The sequence below is a fragment of the Maniola hyperantus genome, chromosome 25 (assembly GCF_902806685.2).
Source record: "Maniola hyperantus chromosome 25, iAphHyp1.2, whole genome shotgun sequence".
In the NCBI taxonomy this organism is placed as follows: Eukaryota; Metazoa; Arthropoda; class Insecta; order Lepidoptera; family Nymphalidae; genus Maniola; species Maniola hyperantus.
Window position 1 is genome coordinate 1137181 of NC_048560.1, and position 27940 is coordinate 1165120.

Here is a 27940-nt window from a genome sequence, read left to right on the forward strand (position 1 = left end):
GTTCATGCCTTATCGATTTTTCGATTATTCAGCGTTATTAGAATTCGATTGCGACTTAGTAATTGATATATTAATCCGTTTTATAATATTGAACGAAACCGTTTGTAATCGCCGACGAGAGTGATCAAGCTTCGAGAAAACTTGTTTCGGTGAGCAAATAATATATTTTTATTTTTTAAGGTTACTGTTATGCATTATAAAAATATAAATTGCGATTTGCGGGCGATTTTATATATTCTTTTTATGACCATAATTTTGGAATTTTATTCGTTTCGGGCGCTTTCTGTTCGATTTAAGTATAGTTAAAATTTTATTACAATATTAAGCTTCGGAATTAAAGTAAAATACCTACAATTTTTTGTATTCTCTCAAACAGTGGGTTTAAAAATTTTCATGCAATTTCCAATTTAATCTTTCAAATTAAACGAGCTTTTATTCCGTGAGGACTCTATGATTTCCGGGATCAAAAGTAGCCATGTGTTAATTGGGTATTTGACTGTAGTGTAATTATATTATAGAACATGAGGGTATATCAAAAATAAATTATTTCTCAGTGATTATTAAATACTTATAACATAACTAGCTGATGCCCGCGACTTTGTACGTGTGGATTTAGGTTTTTAAAAAATCCCGTGGGAACTCTTTGATTTCCCGGGATAAAAAAGTAGCCTATATCACTCTCCAGGTCTTTACCCATGCAAAAAATCACGTTTATCCGTTGCTCCGCTGCGACGTGATTGAAGGACAAACCAACAAACAAACACACTTTCGCATTTATAATAATATGGGTACTGATATTGTGTTATACTTTTGCGAAAAGATTCTGGTCATTCCCCTCACTAGCAGCTGTATTCCATACCAAAGAACATTTATATTATAAACTAAGAACAGCTAAAATGTCTTTCTGTCATAACATCGTGAGATCGCGGGAAATATAATATTATAATTACATATGTTTTTAACATAGATAATTAAGACTTACAGCCGTGTTAAAACGAGACAGAACTATTTATTTATTAATTTATTTTTATTTTTCATGTACCAAAATTGTAGTTACAAAGTAATAATAAATTAAGTTACATTGGAAATGCTTATCTCTAAACAGAGATTTCTTCCAACTATATCTCTGACATAAATCTGTCTCGTTTTAACTCAATCTTAAGTAACGATTACCGACTCTGAGTACCGCGGTTAGTTAAATAGTGTAGAGAAGTACCTACAATACGCGGCAGAAAGTAATGTACATCGTTAGGTTAGTGTCGTCGACTTCGTGAGATAGGTTTTTAAAAATCCCGCGGGAACTCTTTGATTTTCCGGGATTAAAAGTAGCCTATGTTATTCTCCAGGTCTTTAACTATACCCATGCAATAAATCACGTCAATCCGTTGCACCATTGCGACGTGATTGAAGGATAAACCAACAATCTAAATATATAAAAGGAAAAGGTGACTGACTGACTGACTGACTGACTGACTGACTGATCTATCAACGCACAGCTCAAACTACTGGACGGATCGGGCTGAAATTTGGCATGCAGACAGCTAATATGACGTAGGCGTCCGCTAAGAAAGGATTTTGGAAAATTCAACCCTAAGGGGGTGAAATAGGGGTTTGAAATTTGTGTAGTCCACGCGGACGAAGTCGCGAGCATAAGCTAGTTAACCAATAAACCAATAAACAAACACACTTTCGCATTTATAATAAGTATACCTAGGTACTAATAAAACACCAGTCACATAAAAATATCTACTAATACCTGAAATTTTACATGTATTTTGAAAAAAATCGTGAAAAAAATATGTATACCTACTATACTGCTTATAATCACAAATAACATAAAATTCATATCCAAAAATATTTATTACTTAACGCTAAGACTCTACCACCCGTTTCGGAAAGTAGTTTTTACTGAGAAGAGCCAGCAAGAATCCCATCAGTTACTCTTTTAGAAAGGCTAACTTTCCCGTCTACTATACTCAAAACATTATGCTTAATTGGTTAATATTGTATTAAAACTACGTTTGTATGGAGAGCCTGGGGAGCGCTACTCGGGCGCTCCTAGTCCTAGTGGTACTTCTAATAAGTCGGCCTCCTAGTCGGGGGGGCCGGTCGTTTAATCCCGGGCACCTCAACTTTTAGGAGAAAATATCAAAAAATATCGCTTTAACGGTGAAAAAAAAACATCGTGAGGAAACCTGCACACCTGAGTTTTTTTTAAAGAATATTAGCAAAGTTAATTGCTGACTAATATTCCCCTTTCCCTTCCAATTAAGCGTAAAGCTTGTGCTAGGAGTAGGTACGACAATAGTGCAACAGGTGGGATTTGAACCGGCGACCTTTCGGTTTTCAGTCCGCTCCTTTAACCGTTGAGCTATCGAGGCTCCATAATGTTCTCAAAAGTGTGTGAAGTCTGTCCATCTGCACATCGCCAGCGTGGTAGACTATGGCCAAACCTTTCTCATTGTAAGAGGAGACCCATGCTCAGTAGTGAGCCAGCGATGGGTTGATAATAATGATGATGATGATACGTATATATATTTTTATAACAAATGTCTCTCTGTCTCAACAGTTTAAGTTCTTAAAATATGTTACAATACATTGTTACAACAATGTAACATCCATTATACAACATTGTCACTGAAATGGACATACTCGTATGATACAATAGTACGCTGGAATAGGTATGCCACACTGATCTAATACGCCAGTCTAATACCGGGTATTAGATCTGTGCTCCCTTAGTTACGCAGAGGGGAAAATGGGCAACCTTTATTTTTCCACTCTAAGGAGTGGAAAAATAAAGGTTGCCGAGTTATATTCTTTCAGCTGATGCTTGAATGTCATAAATTACTAATCAGGGAAGTTGATCCATAAAATTTAATTGAATAACAGTTATTTTTTGAGTCGATTCGAAGCGCCCCACCGAGCGTACCTACCGGGAATCAAAATTGACACTTTGTCATATAGTCTTTGTATTGATCTATGTATGTTAACAGAATATGTCTCATCGCATCACTAACATTTAGTTCCGATTATACTTTCATAATATTATTATTATGACGTTCGCTCACTGCTACTATAAGCGCCAAAATGGCGAAAATCAAGTTTCTTCAAAAACGGCTGTTCGATTGCGGGAGAATTACAGCTACAATGTCACGATCGCTATCATCTCTGATTGGTTAACGCTCGCTCACTATTGGCTACAATGCATTGTCGCAACAAGAATCGCACAAATTCAGCCAATCAGAACAATTGAGATTGTAATAATGATTGATGCAGGTTTTAGACAATCGTCCTACTGGTCAGTAACCGCAGGTCCAGCGTACTTTATTAGCAGAGGTCATTGTACATTGCAAACAGCTAAATGCAAAGCCGATGGCTTCCCTGGAACTTTGTGATAATGACATAATTACAAATGGCGGAAATACGTATCTAACCTTCCTCTTTTTGTCAGTCAGTTAAGTCCAGGAAACGAAATGAAGGTAAAATTGCAATAAGTATGAAGTTAAATGCCACTAGTGAATTACCGTAATAGGTCAGTAGCCCATGTACATTACAATATAATTTTTAGGGTTCAGTAATCAAACAAGAAAACCTTCTTTTATTTATTACTAGACTAGGCTTATGCCCGTGACTTCGTCCGCATGGAATACACATATTTTAAACCCCTATTTTAACCCCTTAGGGGAGGAATTTTCAAAAATCCTTTCATAGCGGATGCCTACGTCATAATAGCTACCTGCATGCAAAATTTCAGCCCGATCTGTCCAGTAGTTTGAGCTGTGCGTTGATAGATCAGTCAGTCAGTCAGTCACCTTTTCCTTTTATTTATATTCAGATCCGCGTGGATTTAAGTTTTTGAAATCCCGTGGGAACTCTTTGATTTTTAGGGTTCCGTACCTCAAAAGGAAAAACGGAACCCTTATAGAATCACTTTGTTGTCTGTCTGTCTGTCTGTCTAGCAAGAAAATAATTTAAATTGTGGTCATGAACTAATAATTAGTATTTTCAACTTTCGAAGTGAGTGACTATATCAAGTGGGGTATCATATGAAAGGTCACCTGTACATTCTAAACCAGATTTTTATTTATTTTTACGCATCATAGTTTTTGAATTATCGTGCAAAATGTCGAAAAAATACGACTGTAGTACGGAACCCTCATTGCCCGAGCCTGACTCGCACTTGGCCGGTTTTTTGGGATAAAAATAGTCTATACCCGTCTCCATGATCCTATCTCTGTACCAAGTACTTATCTAGATGATGCTGTTCGTCTATGTGAGAAACTAACTTATGCCCGCGACTTCGTCCGCGTGGAATACACACATTTCAAACCGCTATCTGGCGGGTCCCGGGGTAACTGCTCAATGCGTTGGCCCTCTTCAGTGGTGGTAATGCCACCTGCAACTATAGGCGGGTCGCGGGGTGTGACCACTGGTCATTAGGTGTCAAACCCGCGGGGTGATTATCTAAAACGTTGCAGTAGCGACAGCAATAGCAATCCGACAGTTAATTTGCTGACTCTCTTCTTCTTCTTCTTATTTTGCTTTATGGCTATTGCTGTCTCTCACTAGCCAGACGTTTGACAGTAATGATCGCGAGATTTACGCGTGTCGCAAGCCTGTCGCGAGATACGTGCGCCGGTTGTTACGCACTGCGGAATTTTGAATGACAGAAGCTCGGAAGAATCGAGTGGCAACTCGAGTCTTTACCGGTCTACTTGGTGCGCGAGTCTGACTCGCACTTGGCCGGTTTTTTGACATTTCGTATAAAGATAGCTTGCATTCCAGGGAAGGTCAAAAGCTACTTTGGTCCCGGGAAATCAAAGGGATGGGATTAAAAACCCAAATGAAATCGCGGGCATTATCTACTTTTTAGGGTTCCGTACACGAAGGGGGCAACGGAGACCCTATTACTAAACCTCCGCTGTCCGTCCGTCTATCTGTCTGTAGAATAGAATAGAATAGAATAGAATATGTTTTTATTCAAGTAGACTTTTTACAAGCGCTTTCGAATAGTCGGGTAGTTTTAATTTACCACTGGTTCGGAATACCGTTCCTACCGAGAAGAACCAGCAAGAAACTCGGCGGTTGCTCTTTTTAATTTTACAATTTACAATGTTATTATGCCATACTATACAAGCCATTGCAGCCCCGTGCATTGCTGGAGCGAGTCAAATCCAAGCTTTTTTATATTTAAGGTTAATTAGTAAGGCCTTTTATAATATTAATGAGTATTTTTATGAAAATTATTGATGTAAGTATAGTATGTAAGTACCTAGGTAGTTTTTTTAGTTTAGTAAACAAAATAGTTAAAAATTGTAATATTTAAAAAATATTGTATGTAACCAGTATTGCACGCCACAAAGTGGCAAACTGTTAGAACTTTATAACAAGTATAACACCTAATGTACCTACACAGTTAATGCAATAAAATTTATTCTATTCTATTCTATTCTATCATTTACATATAGTCTTCGACTGTATAATATGCTTTTTTTAGGAGCATACTTTTAACACATTTTTTAAACTTGTGAAATGGCAAGTCTGAAATTGTTTGTGGAATTTTATTATATCTGTCTGTCAGCGAGTTGTTTCTCGTATATCATAATAGGTAGAAAATAAAATTTTCAAAGACTATGTATTTATATTGCCGCTATAACAAATAATAAAATTTCAAAATGGCCGCCATAAAAATACAAAAGATTTTGAAAGTGTTATTTCTTGTACGGTGGACGTGGTTTTTTGCACGGATATAGTTGACCTGGAGAGTGACATAGGCTTCTTTTTACCCCGAAAATCAAAGTTTTTTTTTTTAAACTTAACTCCACGCGGATGAAGTTGCGGGCATCAGCTAATAGTCATCGATAGGCCGCCCCACACTATAGCGGGCTCGCCTCATGTGGGTGTGTCATGACGTCACTGTGTACTTGAAATTTATCTCCACAGATAGCAACTAACTGTTAGGGCTAGCGCGCATTTACTAACGGCTGAAACCAGTACCATTATTATAAATGTGAAAGTGTGTTTGTTTGTTGGTTTGTTGGTTTGCCCTTCAATCACATTAAAACGGAGCAAAGGATCGACGTGATTTTTTAGCACGGGTACAGTTAAAGACCTGCCCAATTGTGTAAGAATAACCATTTCATGGCTATCGCAATCGTCAAGAAATTCTGCCCTTTGATTGGCTGTGAAAAAATGTAAACAGCGAATCGACCAATCAAAGGGCAGAATTTCTTGACGATTGCGATAGCGATGAAATGGTTATTCTTACACAATCGGGGGGCTAGAGAGTGATATAGGCTACTTTTTATCCCCGAAAATAACACCCCTGTAGGGTAAGTACCATTGTACACTTTCGGATTGTTAGGGAACGAAAGCAAACACGCGCGAGGAACGCGCCCACTTTCTTTTGCAGGTCGTTATTCGTTACTTGTTGCAAATATGAATCGACATCCGTAAAAGCTCCGCATTAACCGATGCGGATGCGGAAGTCTGAATTAATGCGAATGTTCCGCATTTGCGGATGCGGATGCGAATATCCGTAACACCCCTGACACTGACTATACTTAAATTAAAATATCAAACCTGCAGTGCCAACCCGCAACCGTAGTCGGATTTCCTAAGAACTTTTGAATTACTTGTGTAGGTACATATCTACTTAATATAATTGGCATCAGGTAGATATGTATAATTAAATTCAAATTCCCAAGTTATAATAAGTATAATAAGTATAATAAAAAAAACAAAAGAATATGCGCGCCAAGCTTAAACTCGTGTACTAGTTAGGTATCGAAAGAAATAAGCACGCATGTCGACTTATGGACCTCATTGTCGTTCATTTAAAGTATCTACTCAAGATCTACTCTTATAAGTCCCGCAAATTGCTAAGGCGCGTGGCCGCCATTTTAGTGACGTCAGCACTAGACTAAAGTTTCGAGCTGATGGTATATTTTTACTCAAATAATATAGGTACGTCAAATGACATCAAAATGACGACATGGTTCCAGCGCAATAGCAATTTGCGGACCTTATACCTAATCTTAATTTGTTCAAAGTCAAAGTCAAATGATTTATTCAAAATAGATAATAAATTTCTCTTTTCGATAGTCTGTTGTTGGATTTGTAAGATATAGTGGTGATTATTACGCCAACTTAAAACTAAAGCTACGAGGGTTCCAAACGCGCCCAGTTCTGAGAAGAGCCCACAACAAACTCAGCCGGGTATTCTTTTTATTATCACAACTTTACAAAATAACTTAAACTTATTAGAACGAACACAAAGCTGTTAAGCAACTCATTCCCAAGCTTTCCTATTATTCAAATAATCCTTTACATTGTAATAGGATTTTTCGATAAGTTTACATTTTATGAAAACTTTGAACTGGTTGCGAGACATCTCCAATTGGAAGCTTATTATAAAAACGTATAGAATTACGAACAAATGAATTGCTAACTTTACTTAGCCTAGAGGCGGGCATTACAAATTTATTTTTATTTCTATAGTAACTCAAGTCTAGTTAACTTTATAAACTAAGTTATTTCACAAATAAATGGTATCCATTAAAATATACCGAAGCAGCTGGCCACATCTAGTATTTAAATTAAGCAATATTTAATACTGAAATATTATATTTAATTATATACCCTGCCATTGATATGTAAAACCAAAGATCTCTACTCAGTATCAACTCACTAGCTTACGGCCTTGATAGGATATTATTGTCAACGATTTTTAATAAAGAACTCGCGCATACCTACAGAAATGATAGGGATCTTGCCGACTAATCATATCGTAACTTTCTTAGTGTGAAAGCTTTTATGGTATAGTGAAATATGACGTCGTAATTGTTTGACGTACTTGTTTAGTTTAATCAATGGCGCCGATTCTGTTGTCTCTCTCTAAACTAAATTTAGAGTATCTGCATCTTTTTTTTAATATTGCTAAAAAAGGACAGAACATGAATTTTACATTAAAAGACTCTAAATTGTAGTGCACGCTACAAATTTAAACAATAGGCTCGCGACTGGCAGCTAAAGTCACGAAGTTTGACATCTCTAATTTTATTTAATTTAAAACTCTCACACTGTGTCTGCCCTTTTCATATTACATTTTTAAGAAGAGGATGCGAACACTCTAAAATGTAGGTGTGCTCAGAATCAGTACCAATATTTTATAATGGTTCACTAAGCTCAGAGAGGACGAGGATTTTACGTATTTTGGAAGACCCACTATTTAATAATCACTAAGAGTTATTTTTGTCATGGACACCATCCCTATTTGAAAGCACTATCTCTAGTAAGCAACTCAATGTAAATTAAACTGTAAAGCGATGCAAATAAGTCTGTTTTCATTTCACAATAATGCAAGTCATTAGTGCAATGACACAAAATGGCAGGTCTTATCATGAGGCTATCCCTTTCATAATGCTTCCCGCGGAAAAGGATAGCACTAGATTTAGACTTGTCACTATAGTTTAGTTTAGAGATTCTGTACAACAGAATTAGTCACATAGTTAACGCAATAATATATTAGAACAGGCTAAAAATTAAAGATTTTAAGATACATTTTAAAGGTACAGTGTGGCTAATTCCGTTATAAACAATCTCTAAACTAAACTAAAATGACACGTCTATTATATATCTATTGCTATCCCTTTCATAATGTTGCTGGCGGAAAAGGATAGCACTAGATTTAGACCTGTTAATTTAGTTTAGTTTAGAGATTGTGTACAAGAGAATCGCCCCATTATTATACTCTTGCTAAACAAAATAATTTCAATTTTTTTAAAGGAACTGCGTATCTTTAGTTCGCTTGTACCTATATCAGTGTATTGAAATATTATATTTAATTATATACCCAAGTAAAATATATCGATAGGGCTCATTCGTATATATTTAGGGGCGTGGTCGATAGATGTGTATCGATATTGAAATATCGATATAGTGACGTTTATTGATAGCGAAATGATACCTAATAGCTCCTAATAGTGTAGGCGGGACCTAACGTATCAATTTTGAAAACTACCTTGTTTGTCTAGTGGTTAGCCTTTCGGCTGAGGGTCATGAGGTCTGGGGTTCAATTCTTGAGTCGGGTCCAAAATAGTTAGGAGAAATTCTCAGTCGGTACTCGTATATAGCTTTACACACCTTTGAAAACATTATGGAGGGAGAAGGAGAACTCCCAAGTCTCAAGCATGCAGGGAAACCTGTTCGCGATGTTTAACGCACATAACTCCGAAAAGTTAGAGGTCTCGGGATCGAACTGCGGACTATTAGACTTCCAAATTGGTAGGCCGACGTCTTCACCTTACAGGCTACTAGCGACCCGCCCCAAGGGGACGTCCAACCCGCTGGACTGACGACCTTAAGAAGGCAGCGGGAAGTGCAGTGGCGGATTTGCAGTCTTAGCCCCAGGCCCCAGACCATGTAATAAACAGGTACCAGCCGCCCCTTTCTCAGCACTTATGATAATAGACTACATACTTAACGATTTTTTTATTGCCAACTTTTATCATAACATTAGTCAAAATCAAAGTCAAAACGATTATTCATAGTAGGTAAAAATAAAGTAAAGTAAAGTAAAAGTAAAATATGCTTTATTGTACACCAAAACAAAAACAATAGACATATTATTATAACAAATACAGCATGTACAATAGGCGGCCTTATCGCTAAAATAGCGATCTCTTCCAGGCAACCTTAGGGTAGAGGATATTATAAAAATTAAAGAAAGCGGAAGGGGTGTACTAATTAAATAAAGTAAATACAAATAATATACGTATGTATATATATATATATATATATATATATATATATATATATATATATATATATATATATATATATATATATATATATATATATATGAAAATACAACAGTAAATAAGAGAGGAATAGACGCTTTTTGATAGTCGGTTTGCATTTGTAAGATGATGTGGTAGTGGTGATAATTTTCAGTGAATTTTTAGTCACGATTGGCCGCTCCTAGTGGCTGCCCTAGGCCCGGGCCTACTGGGCCTTAGGGCAAATCCGCCACTGGGGAAGTGGGTGGATGAGGAAGCCGGAGGATATATGATGCGACTTCACATTCCAGTATTTCATAGAATCTCGCATACTAAGCGCGCGTTTTGACGTTTGATAAAAAGTCACTGATTTGACTAGATGTCAAATAAAAACGCATGTAACTCCGAAGTTTTTTTTACATAAAAATGCGGAGCAAACGAGCAGACGGGTCACCTGATGTTAAGTGATTACCGCCGCCCATAAACATTTGCAGTACCAGAGGAACCACCAATGCGTTGCCGGCCTTTCAGGAATTTGTTGGTCCGCCCCTTGAATAACCCCATGTTGTAATCTAGTTGGAACGCCGCCGAAGGGAATTGATTCCACAGTTTACATGTGCGTGGAAAAAAGGATCTGGCACAACGGGTGGTCGAAGTGCTCCAGACACCCAGGTGGTGAGGGTGGAATTGTTTGCGGTGGCGTGCGGTGCGATTGTAGAAAAAGGAGGGAGGGAAAAAGTTCGAGGTGCGTGCCCGGTATCGAAAGCCCGATCTCGCCAATAGGTTCGACCTCTTATTTACTAGGATATCACCGCCTTTCAAGTAATTACTTCGTGATAAAATTTCCCAAAACCTCAGTAGCCTGCTTAGCACGTTTCATCTCGAATCCTATATTTAATTAAGGGGATAATCTTTACCCAATCAGGGAGATAATGCCAGCACATTGATTGGCTAAACATAGCCTCTACCACTTATTAGTCTATTCAAGCTATAATTATTACATTAATCTTCGGCCTACGTAAGCCTGGAAATACTGTAATAAGGCTGATCGAGGACGCAGATAAACTTTGCGATATGCAACCACGACACAAGTGTCGCACGATTGTTTTTATGGTTGCCTGTTTGTCTGTCTGTCGTGGCTGTCAAGACCCGTTATGGGAATCAAAACTTGAAGGGAACTGAAGGGTCCTAGAATCATGAAATTTGGTAGGTAGCAAAGTCAAGAAAAAATTGCGATAGCCAAGTGGTTAGGGAGTCCGTCTTCTAATCGGAAGTTCGATCCCAGGCACGCACTTCTAACTTTTCGGAGTTATGTGCGTTTTTAATTTATTAAATGTATCTTGCTTTAACGGTGAAGGAAAACATCGTGAGGAAACCTGCATGGCTGAGAGTTCTCCATAATGTTCTCAAAGGTGTGTGAAGTCTACCAATCCGCACATGGCCTGCGTGGTAAACTATGGCCAAAACCCTTCTCACTCTGAGGGAAGACCAGTGCTCTGTAGTGAGCCGGCGATGACTGATCATGATGATGATGATGATGATGATGATGATGATGATGATGATGATAAAAAAAAATATTCTTGTACAATAATGTTATTTCTTGTACAATAGTACGGAACCCTTCGTGTGTGAGTCCGACTCGCACTTGAATAGTTTTTTTATTCGATTACCAGTAAGACCTTAACTGCAATTTCACCTGGTGCTACGTAATAATGCAGTCTAAGATGAAAGCAGGCTAACTTGGAAAGGGTATGGCAGTTTCATTAATCCCAAACGCCTTGTCTAATTATTCTTCGGCAAAGGCCGATATTCCGAGCAAAGGCTAGACAAAAATGTCTGAAGATTGCAATTGCTAGTCTGCAGTAAGACTTAAGGGAAAGGGCTTATCTTTTCCTCTAATTATGTAAAAGTAAAAGGGCAAATCAGTTATGAGATACTTGTTAACACTCGCGACTTTGTCTCTTTAAAAAAAAATATTACTGATGTTTCTCCTATTTTTGACTGAATGACATATCAACCTAGTAACTTGAGATTTAAACTCCCACTAAGAAAGGATTTTAAGAAGTTCTAGTAAAATTAAGCAAGTTTCGCCGAATTTCTTGCGGGTTCTTCATAAGGTTCTTATTCAAAACTAGCTAAGAAATTTAACTATTTAAATACGATTTCTACTCTATTATATATTTTGCATGCCTGAGAGTTCTCCATAATGTTCTCAAAGGTTTGTGAAGTCTGGCAATCTGCACTGGAACAGCTGACTATGGCCCTCATCATCATGATCATGATCAACCCATCACTGGCTCACTACAGAGCACGGGTCTCCTCTCATAGTGAGAACGGTTTTGGCCATAGTCTACCACGCTGGCCATGTGCGGATTGGTAGACTTCACACACCTTTGAGAACATTATGGAGAACTCTCAGGCATGCAGGTTTCCTCACGATGTTTTCCTTCACCGTTAAAGCAAGTGATATTTAATTATTTAAAACGCACATAACTCCGAAAAGTTAGAGGTGCGTGCCCGGGATCAAACCCCCGACCTCCGATTAGAAGGCTGACGGTCCTATCGACTAGGCTATCACAGCTTCACTATGACTATGGCAAACTGTACCAAATTTCATCCGAATCGGTTAAACTGTTGGGCCGTGAAAAGCTAGCAGACAGACAGACAGACACACTTTCTCATTTAAAATATTAGTATGGAAGTATGGATTCTATTATTTTTATCAAGAAATTGTCAATAATTGTTTACTGTTAGTGACGCAATGGGAGGTAATAGAGTAAATAAATTTGAGTTGCTTCATTAGAAGTTGTTTAGCCAATAACACCACTAGGGGGGGTAATATTAAGCTATTTGGCATCAGATTAAAGTGATGGATTGACGCTGGTTCCCTGGGAACGGGGACGGGCGCTAATGTGGGACGCAACTTGCGTTGACACATTGGCCCCGTGTCATATCAGGAAGACAGCATCAAGACCGGGAGCCGCAGCAGAAACAGCTGAAAACGGCAAGCGGCGCAAGTATGCCTCTCTTATAGAGAGTTACATTTTTGTGCCGTTTGCCGTGGAGACCCTGGGGCCATGGAGTCTTAGTGCTAAAAATTTTTTACGAGACATTTCACCGCGATTAATAGCCTCAACTGGTGACAGAAGGGCTGGCTCATTTTTTGCGCAGCGGATCAGCCTGGCTGTCCAGCGCGGAAATGCAGCCAGTATTCTTGGCACCATTCCACGCGGTCATGATTTATATAGTAATTAGATAAGGCTAGCTTTAAGTTTTATTGTATTAAAAAAAAAAATTAATATAATTATGTGTACTACTATAAAAAAAAGATTAAAGTGTCATTTCTCATCTCTGATATAGGTACCTACCTACTTTATCACTACGTATGGCTTGTTGCAGAAAAAGCTTTTCACCTCATTCCACCCTTCTTTTTCTACAACCGCACCGAGCGCCACCGTAAGGAATTTCACCCTCACCACCTGGGTGTTTGGTGCACTTCGACCGTCCGCTGTGCCAGATCCTTCTTTCCACGCACGTGCAAACTGTGAAACCAACTCCCATCGGCGGTATTCCCACTAGATTACAACATGGGGTTATTCAAGGGGTGAACCAACAAATTCCTGAAGGGCCGGCAACGCATCGGCGGTCCCTCTGGTGGTGCAAACTGCAAATGTTCATGGGCGGCGGTAATCACTTAACATCAGGTGACCCGCCTGCTCGTTTGCTCGCTGTCTCTATTGAAAAAAAATGACACAATACTAATGATGCCCGCGATTTTATCCGCTGGATTTTTAATCCTCTAGGTTTTGAAATAATACGGTATTTGACGACTAGTCAAATCAGTAAATTTTTATCAAACGTCAAAACGTGCACTTAGTATGCGATGTTCTATGAAATACTGGAATGTGACGTCACATTATAATCACGTACTTTTTCGTATAATCGATAATTTAACATGGTTATTACACTTAAAACTAACAAAGGACGTGGATATTAAGTATTTTGGAAAGAGCCTCTATTTAATCATCACTGAGAAATAATTTATTTTTGATGTAGTCAAATACCCAATTCAGTGGGAACTCATTGATTTTTCAAACTTACCTCTTATTTTTCAGTTACGTGCCTTAACAATTAAATATCACTGTTATACTTAATAGCTTTAACGGTGAAGGAAAGCATTGTGAGGAAATCTGCTTGCCTGAGAGTTTTCTATAATTTCTCAAAGATGTGTGGCACTTGACCAGCGTGGTAGACTATGGCCTCAACCCTCATTCTAAAGAGGGACTGATGATATTGTAGAGTCAATTTCTCGTGCAATTTTAGCTTCATATTTTTTAAAAATAAAAATAGCGAGCAAACTATTTTACGAGGACCATTACTACCGCCACCCATAACAAAAAAAAATTTAAAAAAATCCTTGTAAAAATAATCACTACTATTATAAATGCGAAAGTGTGTTTGTTTGTCCTTCAATCACGTCGCAACGGAGCAACGGATCGACGTGATTTTTTGCATGGGTATAGTTCAAGACCTGGAGAGTGACATAGGCTACTTTTTATCCTGGAAAATCAAAGAGTTCCACGGGATTTTTAAAAACCTAAATCCACGCGTACAAAGTCGCGGGCATCAGCCAGTACAATAATATTTTATCCTTTCGAGAAAACGGGAAAATTTTGTAAAAAAATACGTAAATTGCATTGCATGTGGGAAGTCACAAAGAGAAACCTATTGTTGTAAAAAGTTTGAAAGTCACGACTAATTTTCTGTGAAAGCTTCCAAAGTTTAACTTCTTAACGATTTAAGTTATAAGAAAGTTAAGAAAGAATGTTAAGAAGGAATTTATTTTTGAATCGTTAACTTAAGTTTTACAGTAATTAGCACCCTCATGATCATCATCATGATCATCGTTATTTATCGATAGACGTCATAGGTCTTTTCTAGAGACCCCACGCCACGGTCTTCCGCCGCTTGAATCCAGCGGCTCCCTGCGACTCGTATGATGTCGTCTGTCCACATAGTGGAGGGTCTACCAACGCATGCGCATTCCGATGTGAGGTCGCTATTCTAGCATCTTGGGGCCTCCCTGGCGCAGTGGTAAGCACTGTGGTCTTATTAGTGGGAGGTTCCGGGTTCGATTCCCGGCAGGGGTTTGGAATTTTATAATTTCTAAATTTCTGGCCTGGTCTGGTGGGAGCCTTCGGCCGTGGCTAGTTACCACCCTACTGGCAAAGTCGTGCCGCCAAGCGATTCAGCGTTCCGGTACGATGCCGTGTAGAAACCAAAGGGTTTAATAAAAACTGCCCTACCCTTCCAGGTTCGCCCGCTTCCATCTTAGACTGCATCATCACTTACTATCAGGTGAGATTTCAGTCAAAGTTTATCTTGTCCTGGTACTTACCCTTATTATAAATGCGAAAGTGTGTTTGTTTGTTAGTTTGTCCTTCGAACACGGCGCAACGGTTCAACAGATTGACGTGATTTTTTGCATGGGTATAGATAAAGACCTGGAGAGTGACATAGGGTTTTATCCCGGAAAATCAAAGAGTTCCCACGGGATTTAAAAAAAATTAATTCCACGCAGACAAAGTCGCGGGCATCAGCTAGTATCTGAATAAACAAAAAGATTGTTAAAAGTAAACAAATAGGTATTTTCATTTTTTTTTAAATGTCCTTGACATTGAGTTGTGTGATAATCTGGATTCTCAGATTATCACACAGTTTTGTTTCACATTAAGGATCTTTCGTACCACACTAGGTGATTTTGGGTCGTATATTTTAGAAACGGAATCTTTGCTAAAACATGTTGGTAGCTTATGCTCGCGACTTTGTCCGGGTGGACTACACAAAATTGATATCCCCATTTTACCCCTTCAGGGGTTGAATTTTCAAAAATCCTTTCTTAGCGCATGTCTACGTCATACACCTATTTGCATGCCAAATTTCAGCTAGATCAGTTAGAGTTGTAACATTATTGCTGATAGCAATTAATTATGTGCAATAATAATGCTTGGAGTTTCTCTACGTGATCAAATCAGAAATGAGGAGATCCGTAGGAGAACTAGAGTAACCGACATAGAGCTCAACGGATTGCGAAGCTGAAGTGGCAATGGGCAGGGCACATAGTTCGGAAAACCGATAGACGTTAGGGTGCTGGAATGGCGACCTCGCAACGTTGAAAGACCCCCCTACTAGGTAGATGGACGACATCCGAAGAATCGCAGGGAGATGCTGGATTCAGGTCGCGCAAGACTGTGGCATGTGGAAGTCTCTACAAGAGACCTATGTCCAGCTGTGGACGTCTATCGGTTGATGATGATGATAACGATGTGCAATAATGTCTGTAAAAACTGCATATTGGTAAAACCAAAGCAAGCGGCAGTTTTGAGAAATGAAGCGACTGACATCTGGTACTCTCGTACCTATCATGATAACTTCCAGACAAAATAATAACATTACTTATTAGGATTCTTTGAATTAAACACGTACCATACTGTCTATAGGAATACAGTGTATTTTTTTAACGTGGACAATATGGGGAAATCCGAAACCATAGGAGGTACGGGAAAACTGTCGTAGAAACTATGTATTTGCTCTTTTTTTGTGAAAACAATTTTGGCATAGTCAATTTTTAGGGTTCCGTACCTCAAAAGGAAAAACGGAACCCTTATAGGATCACTTTGTTGTCTGTCTGTCGGTCTGTCAAGAAACCTACAGGGTACTTCCCGTTGACCTAGAATCATGAAATTTGACAGGTAGGTAGGTCTTAAAGCAGACAGCAGGAAAAATCTGAAAACCGTGCATTTGTGATTACATCACACAAAAAAATTAAATTGTAGTCATAATCTATGGATCATCTATGGATCTATGAATGGTCTGAAATAAACGTTTATTTATTTATTTATTTATTTATAAACTAAAAATTAGTATTTTCAATTTTCGAAGTAAGATAACTATATCAAATAGGGTATCATATGAAAGGTATTCACCTCTGCATTCTAAAATAGATTTTTATTTATTTTTATGCATAATAGTTTTTGAATTACAGTGCAAAGTGTTGAAAAAATACGACTATAGTACGGAACCCTCGTGGCGCGAGCCTGACTCGCACTTGGCCAGTTTTTTTGGTCAATCGTGAGTTGTCCATAAAAATCAATGTAATTGACAATTTTTTTTATAATGCTGATCGACTCAGTTTCATCAGTACCCATATTATTATAAATGCGAAAGTGTGTTTGTTTGATGGTTTGTTTGTTTGTTGGTTTGTCCTTCAATCACGTCGCAACGGAGCAACGGATGGACATGTTTTTCGCATGGATATGCTTAGTTAAAGACCTGGAGACTGACACAGGCTACTTTTTATCTCGAGAAATCAATGAGTTCCCGCAGGATTTTTAAAAACCTAAATCCACGCGTACGAAGTCGCGGGCATCCGCTAGTGTAAGAATAAATTCATTGTATGGAAAGAAAAAGCAGGACAGCAGAAATTGGTCAGAAAATACTTTTTCAAATATTTTTCATACTTATTTCCCCATACTGTCAAAGTTAAAAAAACACACTGTATAATGTCTTTGAGTTAAATACAGAACTTATGCAAAATCTGAAGTTTATAGATCCAGCAGTTTCAGCTGTACGATGATAGCACGCACAGTCAGTCAGTTTTTTCTTGAATTATGCCCGTAGTTTTGTCCGCGTGGATTTAAGTTTCTAAAATCCTGTGAACTCTTTGATTTTCCCGAAAAAAAATTAGTCTATAGGTATCACTCTCCCGGTCTTTGAGTACCTACTTATATTCATGCAAAAAATCACGCTGATCCGTTGCGGTGTGATTGAATGACAAACCAACTAACAAACACACTTTCGCGTATAATATAAACTTTAATATGGGTGATATAGATTTCTCGCAAATCACTTCTTAGAATACACTAAACGAAATTTTGGCGACTACCGGACGATTTTGGCTTGCAAAATTCCTAACGAAAAAGTCCGAACAGCATATTTTCATGGGTTCTAAAATCTAATAATCATTTTTGTACTCCTCCAGCAAGTCATTTGAGACTTTATGACTTAGAAAATAGAGATTGAAATCGGTTGAATTTTTAAATGCTTCAAATTTTTTTTTGATGACAGTTGACAAAATCGTTCTCGGAAATGTGCGTCAAACGCACGTGCCCGTTGGGACGTAGTTACGAATAAGCGAATAAATGAAGACATGTCACTTTTAGGGTTCCGTACCTCAAAAGCAAAACGGAACCCTTATAGGATCACTTTGTTGTCTGTCTGTCTGTCTGTCTGTCAAGAAACCTACAGGGTACTTCCCGTTGACCTAGAATCATGAAATATATATAATGGGGTATCATATGAAAGGTCTTGACCTGTACATTCTAAAACAGATTTTTATTTATTTTTTGCATCATGGTTTTTAATTATCGTGCAAAATGTCGAAAAAATACGACTGTAGTACGGAACTCTCATTGCGCGAGCCTGACTCGCACTTGGCCGGTTTTTTTTAAACTCATATCTCATATTATGATTTAATGTGAATGGTTTTTAAATCATTGACAGACGGTGCGTTACCTTGTGAGTGGTTAAGGTATTTGAAGTTGATTACGTGACGTATGGCCAAGGTAAGCAACGTTGACCCGAGTCGGTGAATGGACGGGTGCCCGATTTTGGAGGTTGAAATTTAGCCCTTTTGTTTTCGCCGTGCTGAAGAAAGCACGAAGTCGTCGGTCCCGGCTATCACCTTCATTTGATATCAATCGCCAGACTTTTCAGAACGAAAAATTGTTTCAGTTGAGTAATTAATGTTCTTCGGAAATTAATAGAGAGATATGGAATAATTATAAATAACTAACATTGATTTTGCAAAAGTCAAAATTAAAATAATATTCATTTTACATCAATTTAAAATAAGTACCTACCTACCTAGTACCTACCTACTATAATATTTGACCACTTATAATTTATAATTATTATTTACTAGGTGATGCCTGCCACTTCGTCCGCGTGGAATTAGGTTTTTGAAAATCCCGTAGGAACTCTTTGATTTTCCGGGATAAAATATGTCCTTCCCGGGGATGCAAGCTACCTCTGTACCAAATTTTGTCAAAATAGGTTGAACCGATGGGCCGTGAAAAGCTAGCAGACAGACAAACAGACAGACAGGCAGACATCGCATTGGATTTATTTTATTTTTATTTTAGTTGGAAAACCAACAGCTTAATTAAACTAACTAATCTTAATATTAAGTAACTTAGAGCTAATAAAATTAATTATTACGATTTTTTTCTACTAATGAGTGGTTTAAAAAAAACAATGGACCGTTTTATTAAGATGATTTTTTTCTATTACTTAGATTAGATACCTTCAATCACGTCGCATGTCGCAACGTGCATGTGTATAGTTAAAGACCTGAAGAATGACATAGGCTACTTTTTATTCCGGAAAATCAAAGAGTTCTTGCGGAATTCTTAAAAACCTAAATCCACGCGGACGAAGTCGCGAGCGTCAGCTAGTTAATTAATAGATTAATTAAATAATAATTACTCAGAGATCTCTTATCTGATAAAATAGTAATGACGAAAAACCAATCCGTGTGAACCGACCGCCTCCGAGTATAAAAGGGATGAAATTCATCGAACCAACGTATTCTAATGATAACTTTATCCCTGAACACATCTAGGATAGACTTATTATTGCACTAGTTAAATAATAGAGCAAAGTATTAAACAAAGTACGTGATCGTAATAATATAAGTGATCGTTTAAGTGCTTGATAGAAGTTATTAAGTGATTATAGTCATTAAGGTACGTAAAAGTTTTTCGATTTTTCATTTTGCAGTAACGAAAGTTTTCTTTATAATTTTACTTTATATTTATTTTATTTATAAGGATAGCTATACTTTCAGCTAGTTCTAGGATGTAGATAAATAATTAGGTACAGGAGAAAATTATAGGCTTATAGCTAATTGCAAATTTTTACATGTCAAGTAACGAAAAACAGCTGTTCTTCCTAGATATTTATTCTTGTACTTTCTTATTTTCCTTTATTTTTTTCAATGTATTTCTGTAATAAGGTCCCTTGTAATTATACTTAACTTTTTAATGGATTAGTATAGAAATAAGTACCTATCTATATCTATACCTGCTAATATTAAAACGAGATAAAGTTTGTAAGTTTGTTTGTAGGGGGTAATCTCTGGAACTGCTGAACCCATTTTGAAAATTCTTTCACCAGTAGAAAGCTAAAGTATTTTTAAGTAACATAGGCTATTTTATTTTAAAAAAAAATAGTGATTCCTTCGAAGCTAGCTACCCGTGCGAAGAAAATAAAATAGATTAATTTATTCGCTAGAAAGTAGAAAATATGAAAATTCTTTGTGTGTCTATTTCCTTAATAAATCACTACCCATATAATAAATGCTAAATGTTGAAAATACAAAAGTTGAAAATACTAATTATTAGTTCATGACCACAATTTTTTTTTTGTGTGATCTAACCCTAAATGAAGTCTAGTACCTTCTCTCCTTGCCTGCCTTGACATTTAATTTAATTTTTATTTATTAATTATTTTATGTATTGGTATTTTAATTTTATTAATTTCAAAGTTATTATGGGTATGTTAACCTGAAATAAATCAATTTTTTTTTTTTTTTTTAATTTAAATTCACGGTTTTCAGATTTTTCCCCAAATGTCAGGTATAAGATCTACCTACCTGCCAAATTTCATCATTCTAGGTCAACAAGAAGTACCCTGTAGGTTTCTTGACAGACAGACAGACAGACAACAAAGTGATCCTATAAGGGTTCTGTTTTTCCTTTTGAGGTACGGAACCCTAAAAATTAGCACTCAATGGGGAGCGAACGCCACACACAACCGCACAGCCCCCGCTCTAACCCGGTGCGGGCGAGCACGGTGACGTGCGGGTGTGCGAAGCGTCCTCCCGCCTCATGCCCCGATTGCTATCTCAACCTGTCGCGGACTATAGTTCCATGGCTTCGTATAAAGTTTACGAATTTGACCTCCTATCAAACTCACGTCCAAAGAATCATCATCTCAACCCATCGTGGGCCCACTTCTGAGCACAGGTCTCCTCTTAGAATGAGAAATTCTTAGGCCATAGTCTACCACACTGGCCAAATGCGGATTGGCCAAACTTCACATATCTTTGAAAACATTATGGAGAACTCTCAGGCATATATTGGACATAATGTTTTCTTTCACCGTTAAAGCAAGAGTTAGGACCTATTCGATTTAAGACGCGAATACCTACCTACCGAAAAGTTAGAGGTGCGTGCCCGGTGCCAGAGATCAAAATATCCCTGACGGAGCCTACTAAGAGGCCGACACCTTAAGCACTTATCGACCTGCTATATTCAACTTTTATTTTTTAATTTCGTGTAACCTTGTAAAAATTTCCTTGTCTAGAATTTCACCGTAAATTATTTTGTTTCAGGTTCATTTTTGTTACGCACACTAACGCCATCTATCAAAAGTAGAGATGATCAACTTAATACCGCTACTCGCCGCCGCGGCGCTAGTCTCGCTGCAATGCTTGTCGGCATACGCACGGATCGACGACGCAAAACTCGAACTAGATAACAGACTATTACCCAATGGTAACATTTCTTTATTTTATCTTTAACTTTAATATAGTTTATAAACTAGGTATTTTTATACTATTAATAAGGAACACCTATTTATGAGAGATAAATAAAACACAGCTGCCGCTGATATTCAAGTAGACGGCGTAAACTCTTTGTTGGTACTGTAAAAAAACAAATATAGGTATAAGTCCCGCAATTCCTAATGGGCGTGGCTGCCTTTTTAGTGACGTCAGCACTAGACTGACGTTACGAGCTGATAGTATATTTTTATTTCGGCTGACGTCAAAATGACGTCATTTCGATGTTAATGAGACATGGTTCCAGCGCAATAGCAATTTGCGGGACTTATATCTACAGTCACTTCAAGCGTCTCAATTTCTAAGTCTTATTGAAGCATCTATAGCCCCATACCACCATAGTTACGACTTCCCTGGCATAGTTATGAGCGCTGTGGTTTTATAAGCGGATTGTGCCGGGTTCAATTCCCGGTACGGGCAATTTGGGGATTTATAATTTTTAAATTGTTTCTGGTCTGATCTGGTCGGAGGTTATGCCGTAGCTAGTTACCACCCTACGGGCAAAGCCGTGCTGCCAAGCGATTTAGCGTTCTGATACCGTGTACCGATAACGGGTATGCGTTTAATGAAACTGCCATACCTTCTTTTTATTCAGATTCAAGTTAGCCCTTGACTGCAATCTCACCTGATGGTAAGTGACGATGTAGTCCAAGGTGGGAGCGGGCTAATCTGGAAGGAGTATGGCAGTTTTTATTAAACCCATACACCTTTGGTTTCTACACGGCATCGTACCGGAACGCTAAATTGCTTGGCGGCACGGCTTTGCCGGTAGGGAGGTAACTAGCCACGGCCGAGGCCTCCCATTAGACAAAACCTCAGACCTCATCCAAGTTAGCGCGCTGCCATCGTAGACTGCATCATCACTTACCACCAGGTGAGTTCTCAGTCAAGGGCAAGCTTGTAATGGAATAAAAAACAGTTATATCATCAATTGTTTCAGACAAAGATTTATTCGTATCAGCTGAAACAGCGCTATTGAAATTCATGACTTCCTTGTATGAATCGTAAATTATTGTAATTCATATCTAGGTATACCCAGTTTATTAATACATAATCTATATAAATATATTTAGAAAAATCCTGATTCACTCACTCACTGACTCATCTACACCCATACCACTACACCACCCACAAACACTTGGACCTAGAACTAAGTAAATATTCTAAGCATAAACAATTCATCAGAGTCACAGATCAGTTGGCGTCTGTTCAGCAGTCTGCTTACCTCTGGCAAAGGCCTTTTTTTTCGTGAGGAAAATCCGTCATGGATACCACCAACCACGGGGAGCACAGTGGTTATGTCGAACTTCTACCGACTAAAAACCTTACGAAGTTCCATTCCACCGCTGATGGAGCACAAGGGACCAACAATGCCTCGTTACTCCGCCAGCGGATGTCCGCCGCAGCAGACCCACCAGTGGGGCACTACGTGCTCCCAAACACCGTTAGAGACATGCCGGAACCACAGCACGCTAGCCAACCCGAGGACCACACTGAGTGATAGACCGCCCCGTGTCCATCATCCACAGATCCTCACAAGGGCTCACAAGGCTCGCGGGGAGGGCCCTCTCCACGTTCCCCATCCTCAACATCTACCTCGCCCGTCACCAAACTGGACAGGCGAGAGACCGCTGGGGCAGCCAGTGATTGTTGGGTGGGTGATGACTTATGATACACTCATCACCAACCACCCACCACAGCCAAACCCTCCGCTCCTACGTCTACTGCGCCCTCTGCTCGGGACACTCAGAGTGATGCGCGGACAACACCCCCTCCCTGCCAGATCAATCAGCCATGGCTAACAATATCCCATGAAGAGAATTTGTTAACCATGTTACCATGGTACACCGGCCCAAGCGCTGCTTGAAGGGACCCGCAACACTCAGGCACACGGGGAGGTTATCTGGCTGGTACCGCATCTCTAGTAAAGGCCTCCTCTAACTCCTCCCATACATCTTTTCCTTTGCTTTCCTTCAGGCGGCAGGCCTGTCCTAAAATCTGTAAAATTCGGTCACCTTTAATAGTAGTGCTAAATAAAATGGATTAAATAAATACGTGATATATTATTCAGAATAAATTGGCCATCTGGTGTGCCGCTATTGAATTTCAAACTCCCAGACTTGGCTGAAAGGACAATCATAAAGTATAATGCACGTTTTCGCGGAAAAAAAGTCGAATTCATGTTAGAATATTTACTAGAAATCTATTCAAATCAGGTTGATTATGTAGATACCTGCAACTATTTTACCAACTTTGCCTTGGGTTTCTCCCGGGTCCGATTCCTGGCAGGGGTTTGGAATTTAATAACTTCTAAACATCTAGTCTGGGCTGGTGGGAGACTTCAGACCTAGCTAGCAGTTAGACTGCATCATCACTTACCACCAGATGAGTCAAGGGCTAACTTGTATCTGAATAAAATAAAAAAAGACTTAATTAATACGAGTTTGCTTCAGGACGGAATTCAATTAAAAGTTAAATTCCAGGAAGATTTTATCAGTTACTACTTCATACCTCGAGTCCCTACGTAATGTCTATAAAGATGCATATAAATATGATAATTTTCCAAACAAAATGCGTAACGTAGCGTAAGTAGATGGCGCTGTTCAATCGATGACGTAGTCCCGAACAAATGTACCGCCGATAGTAATCGCACTAACGGAGTTTTCTGCAATCTGGACTATATATAGAAGTTTCAAGACATAACCGTCGGCCCAGCTGGCGCTACCGAGCACAACCAACCGCTCGGTGGGAGATCTCCCCTTTGGTACGGTCGAGCCTGCACACCGCTCTCGTTCAAATGTAATAAAATATTAAAAAACTTTTTATTAGAAAAGTGCTACCATGCCATAAATGATTTTCTAAACGACGCAAATAAAATAAATAATAATATGGGTCTCCCTACTAAGGTCTACTGTTCAGACCAAATTGCGACACCCAAACTAGGTATCCATAATCCTACTTTGTATTTACATAGTTTATGGAATCGCAATAAATTGAAATTGAAATATTTTCTCTTTATTCCAGAAATACCAGCCGCCATACCGAGTCCCAAACGTCGTACAGTGGGGAAATACGTGAAGATTTCCGTCCCTCCTCCGGAAACGGCCCGGTTCGTTCCCGGCACGACTCTCGTACTGGAGTGCGAGATCATGGGCAACCCGGCCCCTTTTGCTGGATGGCTGAAGAATGGGATACCAGTTTCTGATGTGAGTAGACAGTAAATCTATTTGAGTTAGTAAATCGGTTCTTCTCAGTAGGAACGGCATTTCGAATCAGTGGCAAATTATTTTGACGATTCAAAAGCAATTTGAATAAAAATATTTTTTCTGTTCTATTCCGATAACAGTAGGTAAATGTACCCTACTAAGTAAATGCTTGCAGCTTACAAGCCTTTTATCGTCTTGCGTTTTTAGGCGAAAGCTCTGGTGAATATATTAGTGAAAGATCAATAATCATCGCTTTTTTATTTATCTAATATTTTATCTAAATATATGTAGTAAAATGAAAAGCTGACTGTCTGATCTATCAAACGCACTGCTCAAACTACTGGACGAATCGGGCTGAAATTTGACATGCAGATAGCTGTTATGATGTAGGCATCCGCTAAGAAAGGATTTTTGAAAATTCAACCCCAATAGGGAGTGAAATAGGGGTTTGAAATTTGTGTCGTCCACGCGGACGAAGTCGCAACCATAAGCTAGTTTATAATATTATCTAATCAAATAGCGGCACAGATCAAAAAAAAATTTAAAATCCTCAATTTTAACAATATATGCCCTTTACAATGTTATGTAGTCATTAGTTGCTAAGGACCGATAGAGGGTAGGTGGTTATTCGAGGAGTTCGATCAACTTTAACTTTAACGGCTTTAACAGTGAAGGGAAACATCGTGAGAAAACCTGCATGCCTGTGAGCTCTCCATTATGTTCTCAAAGGTGTGTAAGGCTACCATCCGCACTTAGTCAGCATGGTGGACTTCAGCCTGACTTTACACATTACAAGAATTACAGTTATAGATAGCAAAATACTTAATTAATTGATATTCTTCCAGTTTGAAGAAGACACCAACGAGATCTTCTCCACCAACTCCCTCAGCCCCGCTCGGCTGACCAGCAAGTTCGTGATCCGCACAGCTTCCAATGGCGATGTCTTCACTTGCGTCGCCAGCTCCGGACTTAGGGAGAATAGCGCGTCCACCACGGTTTATGTTGAAGGTATGTAACTATAGTAAATAAGTTATATTATAGTGAAGAAGACACTACCGAGATCATCTCCATCAACCCCCTCAGCCCCGCTCGGCTGACCAGACAGGTATCATATCAGGACATATCTGAAGGTATGCAAATATACAGTAATAGGTTACAAGCTGTTTTACTGGTTGTTGTCCGCATCATACCGATATTATAAATGCAAAAGCGTGTTTGCTTGCTGGTTTATTGGTTTGTCCTTTAATCACGTCGCAACGGAGCAAAAGATCGATGTGATTTTTTGCAGGGGTATAGTTTAAGACCTGGAGAGGGACATAGGCTACTTTTTATCCCAAAAAATCAAAGAGACGGGATTTTAAAAACTTAAATCCACGCGTACAAAGTCGCAGCCATCAGCTAGACTTAATTAAATAAAATTCATAAAAAATCAAAATGGCGGATATAATGCGCTTTAATATGTGTTTTAAAAAAGATGCAGTGCAGTCGGGGATTTTCTAAAAAAAATTAAGAATTCATCATCATCAACCGATAAACGTCCACTGCTGGACATAGGTCTCTTGTAGGGACTTCCACACGCCACGGTCTTGCGCCACCTTAATCCAGCAGTTCCCTTATAAATTACTTTTTCTTAACTTCTAATTTTCTTTGTCTAGGCCCCGGATCGGATTCCATCCTCAACGAGATAATGCCGTCGAAGCCGATCATCACGACGTTCTACAGCGACCTGTTCCAGCTGGTCGGTACCAGCGCCACGCTACCCTGTCGGGCGTTCAGCCCTACCAAGACTCAGGTGCTGTGGATGGACAACAATGAGAATGTTGTGTACGGGAGCAATCGATTGAGGGTGAGGATTTTATGATATTTTATGTCAAAGGGTCACGTTAAAATAAATAAAATTTTTATTTGTTTTACATTGCTCTAATTAACTTTCTTTTTATATCTGTGATGGTCAATAACACCTTTGTTTTATTTGTATGCAGGTTCTACCATCTGGAGACCTGCACATCTCGGGCATCAGCTGGGACGACATGGGCGGCTGGACGTGTGCCATCAAGAACGCGTACGGAAGAGATGCTGTGGAAACATTCCTCTATCCGCTCGTGGCACGTTGAACATAGGTAATGCTTATTCATCATCATCATGATCAACCCGGTCGCCGGCTCACTACTGAGCACGGGTCTCCTCTCAGAGTGAGAAGGGTTTGGCCATAGTCTACCACGCTGGCCATGTGCGGATTGGTAGATTTCACACACCTTTGAGAACATTATGGAGAACTCTCAGGCATGTAGGTTTCCTCACGATGTTTTCCTTCACCGTAAAAGCAAGTGATGTTTAATTATTAAATTATTAAAAACGCACATAGCTCCGAAAAGTATGTTTATCTCTAAGTCTCTCTGTCTCTATCTAAGTTTCTTTGTAAGTCTACTTGTCTCTATTTAAGTCTTTCTGTAAGTCTATCCGTCTCTATTTAAGTCTTTCTGTAAGTCTATCTGTCCCTATCTAAGTCTGTCTGTAAGCCTATCAGTCTCTACCTAAATCTCTCTGTAAGTCTATCTGTCTCTAAGGCTGTCTGTAAGTCTATCTGTCTCTATCTAAGTCTCTCTGTAAGTCTATCTGTCTCTATCTAAGTATCTCTATCTATCTGTCTGTTTGTTGGCTTTTCGCAGCCTATCCGTTTAACCTATATATAGCTTATATCCCAGGGACAGACAAAAGTTACTTTTGTCCCGGAAAATTAAAGCATTCCCACCTTACCCACAAATACCTACTTAAACCCACGCAGACGGAAATTAAAAACATTATTTTGCTTTCGTTTCAGATTAAAAATGAAACTTGCAACCAACCGAGCAGCTGAGCTACCCGCCGACGATATTTTGATGTTCCTACTTTATAATTTTAAGGGCCAAATTCACCAACGTCAAATAAGTCGTATCCGACAGTAGATTTGATATTTTTTTTATTTTTTTTATTCAGATACAAGTTAGCCCTTGACTGCAATCTCACCTGGTGGTAAGTGATGATGCAGTCTAAGATGATAGCGGGCTAACCTGGAAGGGGCAGTTTTTATTAAACCCATACCCCTTTGGTTTCTACACGGCATCGTACTGGAACGCTAAATCGCTTTGCGGCACGGCTTTGCCGGTAGGGTGGTAACTAGCCACGGCCGAAGCCTCCCACCAGACCAGACCAGAAATTTAGAAATTACCAGACCAGAAATTTAGAAATTAAAATTATATGGCAGGTTTTCTGTACAAAAACTGTCAATA

At 38.8% G+C, this 27940-nt stretch overlaps 1 protein-coding gene across 3 annotated transcripts; it reads left to right on the top strand.

The window, feature by feature from the left end:
- LOC117993864 (neural/ectodermal development factor IMP-L2-like) lies at window positions 1–27620 on the top strand. Of its 3 annotated transcripts, none has more exons than XM_034981738.2 (7): window positions 1–149; window positions 21238–21400; window positions 24490–24671; window positions 25517–25679; window positions 26327–26517; window positions 26654–26791; window positions 27493–27620. In XM_034981738.2, exons 2-6 carry the CDS (start codon window positions 21283–21285, stop codon window positions 26783–26785), a joined length of 786 nt encoding a protein of 261 aa, XP_034837629.1. In that variant the 5' UTR covers window positions 1–149; window positions 21238–21282; the 3' UTR covers window positions 26786–26791; window positions 27493–27620. The 3 variants fall into 3 exon arrangements, with proteins under 3 accessions (XP_034837629.1, XP_069363361.1, XP_069363360.1); XM_069507260.1 differs by lacking the exon at window positions 1–149 and adding an exon at window positions 15122–15140; XM_069507259.1 differs by lacking the exon at window positions 1–149 and adding an exon at window positions 19434–19588.
- Window positions 27621–27940: the final 320 nt, after the last annotated feature.